General features: G+C 37.0%; 1 protein-coding gene across 1 annotated transcript in view; it reads right to left on the reverse strand.

Moving 5' to 3' along the window:
• Positions 1-854: 854 nt before the first annotated feature.
• LOC104522220 (tetratricopeptide repeat protein 7B) overlaps positions 855-10,106 on the reverse strand; it is a 25,013-nt gene continuing 15,761 nt past the window's right edge. Inside the window, exons 5-11 of the mRNA XM_010164450.2 lie at positions 9,817-9,900; positions 9,046-9,150; positions 7,562-7,679; positions 6,204-6,261; positions 2,446-2,518; positions 1,039-1,199; positions 855-891 (exon numbers count right to left, since the gene is read on the reverse strand). Coding sequence (XP_010162752.2) covers positions 855-891; positions 1,039-1,199; positions 2,446-2,518; positions 6,204-6,261; positions 7,562-7,679; positions 9,046-9,150; positions 9,817-9,900 — 636 coding nt within the window. The remainder of the gene's footprint in view (positions 892-1,038; positions 1,200-2,445; positions 2,519-6,203; positions 6,262-7,561; positions 7,680-9,045; positions 9,151-9,816; positions 9,901-10,106) is intronic.

The raw sequence follows: 10,106 nt of genomic DNA on the forward strand, positions 1-10,106 counted from the left end.
CACAGCAGATCTAAGGAGAGGTGATATCAGCAGATGTCCTGGTCAGATTTATGAGGAAAAAGGCAACAGTACTTTATATAGACAGCCAAAAGGACGTATGAAATGTCAAGGAACAAGAAGGAAAACCACTGTAAGCCCTATTTTCACACTAATAATTCTTAAAGATCATATTTTTCTAGTATGTTGATATAGTAACAACTTATGATACAGGCCAGTCATTTAAAAGTTAAAGGTTGAGTTAATTCAAAAAATTGTCTAAATAAACATTTAGGATCTTTATAATACTATGGATGACAACCTTAGTGACGGTTGGTAAAGCATCGTAACAGAACAGGGGAAGTTAATGGAAGCTGTCCTTAAGATATTTTGCTGTGAAGTGTTTCATTAGATTTTTGTAAGAAAATAAATTTAAAAAATAAACCTTACAAAAGGACAAAATCTAAATGTATTTTAAGATATACTTAATGTGAAGAATAAACACAAAGAATGATTTCTTTCTTAAACAACAAGAGAACATCTACCAATCGTGCTTCTTCCCTGTTCAGTTGTTTAGCTATCCATCAGCCAACTTCAGATGACTGGTTATTATACAGGCAAAAGAGGAGATTCTCTGTTATGATATATTTTACAGAACAGATTCAATACAATATGCAGAGAGTTATCTGTAGGATGGAATAAATGTATCCTAGCTAATAGTAAAGTCCCGATTATCCTTCTTAGAATGTTGCATAAAAACAGAAGACAGAAAAAAAATACTCAAGCACGTAACAGGGAGTCTGTAGACAAAGAATCTGTAGAAAAAGACAAAGTAAGATCAACTATCCAGCTCTAGCCTCAATTCCAAAACCAAATCCTTAATCACTATTTAACAAGCCCTTACTAAAAAGCACACTCGCATTAAATGGGGAGGGGGGAACACTGTTGGAGAAAAAACCAGACCAATCTTCAAATTCACCCCATCTTGAAATGAATGAGATGAGAATCTAAGAAAAACAAATATGAGAGAAAGTGTAGAAAGCAAACACGACATTCACTCACATAAAATTTTCTGGATATTCACTCAAGGCCATATCAATGATATTCAAAGCATCATGATAGTGTTTCTGGGCTGATAGCAAGAGTGCAAGGAGATGAAGAGAGTTGGCATCATCTCCTTGTAGTTGCAGAGCCTGACGAACATAACCCAAAGCTTCTGGTATCTGATTAAAAAAAAAAAAAGGCAGAAAAAGAAAGCACCACTATTAGAAGTATTGCCTAGTACCTGATTGCAAGCTCATAACATTTCAAAATATTCATCTGGATACCATGTAGAATTCTACAGACTCCTGTAAGACACTACTCAGAAGTTTAAAATAGACCTGATGCTCTACAGTGAACAGTAAAAATTAAATAATATATTAGTCTTGGAAAATAAGATACAAGTTTAACTAAAACAGTTCCCTTCAGCCCTTTAAAATATTCACTTACTATTCTTTTTCAAGTAGTGGTTGTATTGATTGTATTTCTATATGATTTTGAAAATATTTTATTGTAATACATTAATTAAAATGTACAGCTAGACTGCAACAGTAACTTCTTTTCACATGGAATTTCATGATCTCAAAATAAGTACACTAAGTGTTAAAACCAGGAAATTTAATTAAGCAACATGAGATGTTTGTACAGAGTCATAGCCTGCTACTGAAAAATATTTTGTTATTAAAGTGACAATCCATTCCACTCTAATGTGACATAGTCCAATGTCTCTGCTATGCACTAGCAATGAAAAGTAGTCACCTAGAATATGTAAACTACTGCGCTCCAAACTACTTCCTAAAATAAACATGACACAGGAAAAGGCTTACTGTGACATATACAAAGCAGCTCCACATTATCCAGATTTTATATGGTAGAATCCTAAATCCCTTAAACCTAACAGCTGTACAAGTTGGACTGAGCTCTCTTTTATAGCTTTAAAGTATTTTCCAGTTTTCTTAAGCACATTTATGTAATTTCTTTTACAATAACCAAACCTCCTACAAGTACTCAGAAAAAGTACAGATCTTAGCAGATACTCAAGATTTAAGCACTGTCAAGATCATTAAAGGCTAGATTCAAAAGTCTCACTCTCCAGACAACCAGTCTGAGCAGTGATTACACATAATAGGTAAAAACAGGGTGTAAACTGACTTTTTTTTTCTCTCCATCCAGCACCATAAATGCCAAAAGAAATAAATTGAATTATTTAGTCTTATTTCTAATCCTAGAGCTGAAAATACTGTGGCAGAACTCTGGAGAAGTGTATAAGACTAAAGGTGTTCAGAGATAATATTTCAGCATTTTTTTTCCATAGCTATGCATATATGGACAAGGAAAACCAGGCTTTTGTTGACGAAATCTTCATCTGTATCCATCAACAGATATAAACTCTCATCTTCATGATGACAGTGTAAGGCTGTGACTAACCTGTCTGGATATGGCAAGCTGCAGGGCCAAGTAAAACGCTGCCAGGTGATCTGTTGGAGACAAACTGTGAGCCCTTAAAAACAAAGAAACAAAACAGAAAAACAGTGAATTTTTCCCCTGTTAATACAGGTTAGACATACACAGAACCGCACATACATGTACCCATATTCAGACCTCTTCATTACACGTATGCTCATATTCTGATATAAGTGGTGTTAATTCCAGTGACTTTTCTGTCACTTTTAAGAGAAAATAATTATGTCATTTTTAATAGAAATTATGTAATTTCAGTATAAATCTTAAAAATTAGCAATACAAAATGATTCTTCAATTAAAATATACTCCTAAACAAACAATACATATAATTATCTAAGAAAAGGGAAAAAAAAACCCAACCAAACAAAAAATCCCCCAAAACAACATGCCTTCAAAGGTAAGAATTGTGTAATCTACCCAAGAATTACCCAAGCAATCACACCAACACTGACCAGGGTGGTTCTGAAGCACAGAATTCAAAGAGGAAGATTAGTAGCAAAGTATATCAGAGTTTTGTTCATTTTTCAGACTCCCAAAGTTTAAGCACATTTTTAGCCCAGCACACAAAGTCTCCTAGAAAGCCAGTTACTTCTTGGCTTTGAGTTGCTTTGAGATTAAGTTAGCAGAGCACCTTGCTATGTAGCCATGTAAAAGAAACCTAAGCTGAACAGCTTCCTTATCATAGCATTAGAGTAAAAGGCGGCATAAGATGTGGCTCATCATGAACCTCTGCCTTCAAGTCTGAAGAGACAGCTCCATTAGTTTAGCAACTATACCCAACATGTATCAAAGTAGTTTAAGTTATTACATGACAGTTTAACATTTTGTTAAAATTATCTCTAAATTGGAGATTGGAGTCAAATACAAAGCCTAAGAAGGTGCAGAACCAGTCCTTTTTAAAAATTAAGTTCACAAATTAATCAAGATTAAATGAGAACAAGAGATTTTAACTTAGAGCGTACTTGTTGAATCAACCAGGCTTCAATTAGTGAAAGAATAAAGCTGTTACTATCTATCAACCATTTGGTGAGTTCTGTGAATCTTCAATTCACATCAACCACAGGAAAAGCACTGAAAGTCTTCCAAAAAAAGAAAAAAAAGTTAGTGAAACAAACACCCCCTCAGCACTGTGCAAAGACAGCAACAAGCACCTTCTCAAAAAGCCACTATCACAAATTGGTAGCCTTGAAATCTGGTATAGGCAAGGGTCCAAAACATAACTGTACTTCTACAGAATCTCTGTTTCTTCAGGAATTGGTCCTCTAGGTAAGTGATTAAAAATCCCACAAAAAAAATGCCAAAGAAACCTGGCAGATCAAAATACTGAGCCCACTACAGCTGCCTGTTTTATAATCTGTAGGAGATTAATGGAGAATTTCAATTTCCACCTCCTGGAAAACATTTATTTTTAAGATGTGGGAAGAGAAAGTGAGCATGACTCTGGTATGCTGAGCATAACATACACTCTGTGGTAACAAATTTTTGGTTACACTCTATACCTATGTTATCAACTTAAGGAATCAACAACATTAGCAACCACATTGAACTGTATTTCCAGTACAGCTGATCTATGAGGTGTGAGTGTCTCTATGAACACAAGTGAGGAAACATGTTAATATGCAGAACAAATACCTTTCAAAACATACTTTTTCCCTTGTCTTAGAAGGTAGCTATGGGATTTTTTTATATGCAGAAACTCTGTTCTTTTCCAGGGCCAAACCATCCTACTCAAGATTCTGTGTGGAGTCTGAGCTACTCATATCAGCAATATCATTAACAGTAATGTTAGCAATTCACTAGAGTTTTCAAAGCATATAACCTGCACATTACTAAAACCTTCAAAAGATACTTCAATTAAAAGCCTGTGTACAAGTTCATGTTGAGAAAGGCCAGCAAGAAGGATGAACATGTAACTTAACATTAATATCCTGGAACATGCACTTAAAAATAAAAAACGTTGTTTCTAGGAGGTTGTTATCAACTGGAAAAATAAAAGAACAAAGAAAACCCCAAAACATGAGAAAGATGTATAGAAATCAGATGCAATTAATCTTCATATTCCCAAGACTTTCTGTGTATAAATTTATATTCTGCTAGTTAGCACAAATATTTCAAAGCTCCATATCACTACAAAACGGAAGCTCCACTCAGCCCATCTAGCTCAAGGACATCTGTAATAGTTCACTGATAAGTTTTTAGATTTCAGCTGGCACTATTCACTGCTAGAAAGTCTTCAAAACTGAACAGTTAAGAAGATATCAAGAGGCTTACTGTTCAGCTGTAGAGAATGAAACAGAAAAGTTCTTGGGTGAAAGATGACATAACACAACCAAGCAACAAGTTTTGAATAGAGAGCATGAAAGAGTAATTTAGCAGTGGTAAGAAATTGAATATAATTTGAAAAATAGTTCTCCTAACCTACTGTGTATTGCTTCTTCTATTTTAACTCAAACCACTTATTCTTGTTCTAGAGCAACCTAACAAAATATTACCACAATAAGCAGTACAAGAGCATCCTCATATTTACAAGTGGTCAAAATGCTGCACAACCTCAAACATCAGAAAAAAGAAATTTTCCAGACAGATTGATACTAGGGAACGACTCTCAGAATTTTGTGAATCACAATACTGATCTGGAGGGTAGAATCAGCAGGCACTGAACTGGAATGGACTAGCTTCAGGTTATGGTTCATTTCATCCTTTGTTGTTTCAAAGAATCAGCAGAAGGAAGCAAATCACTAGAAGAACCTCCAAAGTAGTGAATGGGTAGAAACAGTGAGAAACAGTTAGCACAGTATTTCTGAAACAGGGATGGACTGATCACAGAAGGATCAATACACACCAGCCTCACTCTAAAGTCAGCTGCAAAACACTTTTTCAATCCTACCCCCTCGGTCACAAAATCACCAACAAAAATCCCAGACCTCACACTAATGCACAAATCAGTTGCCCTGAAGCATTTAGGCCTAGCTCACTGAAGTGGGGTTTTCAAGGGTATATAAACAGAAAAAGAGACAGATGTCACAGCACTTCTGACAGCTTTGCCATCAATATTTTCGTTTCTTCTACAATTAGGGCAGAGACGTTCTCATTCACCTGTTTATTGTCATTTTGTTTGCAGAGTCAAACCTTGAGAATGAACTACTGTCATCCCCAACAGTGTTACTTCTGTGTAAGGCACTTGGAAGAGGGGGCACTTGCATTGTCACTGCTGATGCTGTTACATCTCCAGATAGAAATTTTTCTTTTTCTCCCTAGCTTGCTACTTTACTTCCTGCATTTCATCCCTCATCCACAGCAGCAGGGCCTGAATTATCACTCTGCCTCTACAGAGATAATTGCAAAAGCCTGCTACACAATCTGATCAGTGACCAACTCTTCTAGAAACACTATCACATTGAAGCATGACTTGAAACCTTGCATCATACCATTTTCCCTTTTAGATCAGAACAGAATACTCCTTTGAGCAAATATTTTATACTAGAGAGCCCCACAAATGACTTTAAAATGAAGTAAAAGGAAATCCTTAGAAATCAATTTAGATATTTCTGACAGAAAATGATGAAGTAAGTGCTAAAGAAATACATTCTGTATTCATGAAGGGAGACTCCCAGAGGTGAAATTCTCATTACACAATCTTTTACAAGTCCCACTTTTTAACACATAATGAAGCTTTTCATTGCATACAGCAGAATGAAATGAAAAGATTAACACCCACTCACCTCTGAAATGCAAGAAGAGCCTTTCTCTGCAAGACCTCTTGCATCCCTCGCAAAGATGCTGAAAAAGATATATTTAATCAGTGCTATACAAGATCAAGAGATTTCATTCCACATGCTCACTGAGGAAGTTTTGATACATTGACTGAAAGAAATGGTTGCACACAGAAGCTTTAATTTTAAGTCTAGCATTCTGCTAGCTATCCCTTTTTAGGCACTGTGAGTTTCCAAATTTGAATGTTTATTCTTATCTTACTGTGTTGGGTTTGCATGGCAAGGTTTTGGTAACAGGGGGGCATAGGGCTGACTTCTTGAAAAGAAGCTGCCAGAAGCTTCCCCCATGCCATTGCCAGCTGGCTTCAAGATGGACCCACCACTGACCAAGGCCGAGCCCATCAGCAACGGTGGCAGTGCCTCTGGGATAGCATATTTAAGAAGGGGGACAAAAAACCCCCTGCACATTTGCAGATGGAGAGAGGAGTGAGAATATGTGAGTAACAACTCTGCAGACACCAAGGTCAGTGAAGAAGGAGGGCCAGTAGGTGCTCCAGGTCCTGGAGCAGAGATTTCCCTGCAGACTGTGGTGAGGCTGGCTGTCCCCATGGAGGTCCATGGTGGATCAGATATCCACTTGCAGTCTATGCAGGACCCTAGGTCAGAGCAGGCGGATGGACCCAAAGGAGGCTGTATTCCCCTGGGGAGCCCGTGCTGGAGCAGGCTCCTGGCAGGACCTGTAGACCCATGGAGAGAGAAGCCCATGCTGGAGCAGGTTTTCTGGCAGGACTTGTGACCTCATGGAGGACTCACACAGGAGCAGTCTGTTCCTGAAGGACTGCTCACCATGGAAAGGACCCATGCTGGAGCAGTCCATGAAGAGCTGCAGCCTGTGGGAAGGACTCATGCTGGAGAAGTTAATGGAGAACTGTCTCTCATGGGAGGGACCCCATGCTGTAGGAGGGGAAGAGTGTGAGGAGTCCTCCCCATGAGGAGGAAGGAGCGGTGATGAACTGACCACAAGCCCCTTTCCCTGTCCCCCTGTACTGCTTGGGGGGAGGAGGTAAAGAAATCAGGAGTAAAGTTGAGCCTGGGAAGAAGGAAGGGGTGGGGGAAAGGTGTTTTAAGATTTGGTTTTAGTTCTCATTATCCTACTCTGATTTGATTGGTAATAAATTAAAATAATTTCCCCAAGTTGAGTCTGTTTTGCTTATGATGGTAATTGTTAAGTGATCTCTCCCTGTCCTTATCTCGACCCATGAGCCTTTCTTTATATTTTCTTTCCCCTGTCCAGCAGAGGAGGGGGAGTGACAGAGCAGCTTTCATGGGCACCTCGCATCCAGCCAGGGTCAACCCACCACACTTACCATCAGTAGCCTGCAGACTGTAAGTCAGTCCCAGTGCCAAGTAGCCTTTTGCTTTGAACTCTGATGTTTTATCCCCAAGATCAACAACTGCTTTGGCAAATCTTTCAGCTTCTTCCAACTGAAAATATTATAAAACATCTATGTAAGTCTAAAAATAGCTAAAGCTTACATTATGAGAACAATGCACAGCATGTGTATTACGTACACTAAGTCTGTAGAAATCTCAGCCACGATTGCTTTTAAGTACTACCTTGTTTTTCATTAATTTTGTTTTTCATTAGACTTAGTTTCCCTGCCAAACACTCTGTAGAGAACACAGATTTAAGATGAAGCAACCATTACTGTGGTTGAGAGGATCTCTGGCACATAACATACAGATCATTCTAAACTTCCTGTGGTTTTGCCTTTATTTCATTTTATTTTTTTTAAATAAAAAAGCTATTTCTGGTCCATATATGCCATCTACCATTTTTGCATTTCATAGAGTTCTTACCCCATGAACTATTTACTTAGGAAAATCAAGAACTATGGATCCAACCCTGCAAAAAAAAGCATAGCCATGCAGAACTCTACATCGCATACAGTATTGCTAAACGTATGTGAACTCATGAATAGAGAAACATGTAAAAAATCAGGGTTTTTAATTGCACACCTACGCTAGCACACTATTTAGCAATCTAGAAAGAAAAAAAAATAACATTTTAATCCATTCCAGTAAATGTAAATGCTAAGTACAGTAAGCTACTCCATATGGAGTCAATCCATAGGGAACAATTCACAGAACTTGGATCTACGTTAATTATTAAGATCATTTTTGTCAGCCTCAGCAAGTTATGTTTCTGCTTCTGTCATATTTTCTTAATTTCTGATTTTGATCTTTCCCTCCTCTTTTCCTCCCTTTTAAAATACATTAATTCTTCTAAAAATTACACACAGATCTTGAAAAACACACGAGGTTCTTCAATCACCTTAACATTCTTTTGTACAGATACACCAATTTCAAGGTTATCTGAAACACAACTAAAGTAACACTTTTTAAAAAGACACTGTCCCTACCAGGAATTCAAAAGCCCCAGCTGCCTGCAAACACGGTATCACCAGAAGAGCCTCTTGAATATAATAGAGCTGTCTCATTATCTTAGCAAAAAAAGTTACTTTCCTCTTGCACAGAGGAAACAGAAGTCTAAGTTGCATTTTTAATCTCTGAATGCCAACAATGTTTCAATTTCTAATAAATTTTTAGCTGTGTCTTAGATCAGTATCAAGATATGCTACCTTGATATACATAATCATTGATGTCAAGTATTTAAAATTTGCCATGCAAACAGGGATGCACATGTGCATATATGTATTTGTGCTCTATTTTCAGAGATGACCAAGTGCACGTAGTCACTATGCAAAAGTATTTTCTACATCTCTAAAGCAAGATTTTGTTATATTTTAGCACAGCTCTTGCTGCAAAGACAAAGAGTGGCAAAGCTTACCCAGTGGAGAGATCCCATACACAGCTTCGCAGCAAGGAGTGGAATAGTTGCATCATCTGGTTTCAAACGTATACATTCCTTCAACACTTTAACAGCTCGAGCAGACTGTTAAAAACATTTTCCATTGAAATTAATAAAAATGTAAATATATTTCACAGATAGAAGATTCCTATTTCCATAATTTACTTTATTTTTCCCAGGTGAAGGAGACATTACCAAACATTCTGTTGACAATTTGTCACAACCTCTCACGTAAGTGAAACACAAGACTTTAGGTACTGCTGTTGCTATTTAACCCCTATGAACTACCACTTAGTGTCCCCAGTGAAACATTTGCTCAGAATGTAATTCCAGTGGTATATGATTCAGAAAACAGTTTTGAGATGCATTTAAAACTTCGTTAGGCAGAGCGTCATGAATCAGCATTAACTTGTACCTAAGCATAAAATTTCTTCATCAAAACAGCACTTAATCAAGTTGTTACTGGATAACATGATCTGTTATAATTCACTACCTACATTCAACTAGCTCAGCTTAAGCCTGTTGGCAAGAGAGTTCTTATCATCACCTTTCAGTCTTCCTAAGTTAGAAACTATTGAAATAACAACATTCTTTGTACAGCACTAGGCATAAATTCAGGAGTAGAGTGTACATAGCTGATTTAGGATTAGAATTATTTTCAAGAACACTACAGATGAAAACTATGGAAATGCCAAATGTTGTTATCAAAAACTATCAATACAAGAATTACATCAAAAAATTAAGACTTACTTTTCCTGCTGCCATCAAGGACAATGCAAACTGATACCAGAGATGGAACTCTTCAAACGCAAACTTCATGGCTCTTTCTAAACACTAATTTTGGGGGGGAAATTGTTACTTGAGGTTCACATCGTTCAATTATTAAGAAGATATACTAGTATAAAAAATTTCTTATAGACTCATATCTAAAATACATGTAAACAAAAATTTAAATAATTCAAATACGTTAAGTGAAAACAGCTGCCAGATTCTACATGGAAAAAAAGAATTAAACAGAAAATGGACTTCCCAGTTTAAAT

Source organism: Antrostomus carolinensis, unplaced genomic scaffold (assembly GCF_000700745.2).
Source record: "Antrostomus carolinensis isolate BGI_N321 unplaced genomic scaffold, ASM70074v2 scaffold9493, whole genome shotgun sequence".
Classification (NCBI taxonomy): domain Eukaryota; kingdom Metazoa; phylum Chordata; class Aves; order Caprimulgiformes; family Caprimulgidae; genus Antrostomus; species Antrostomus carolinensis.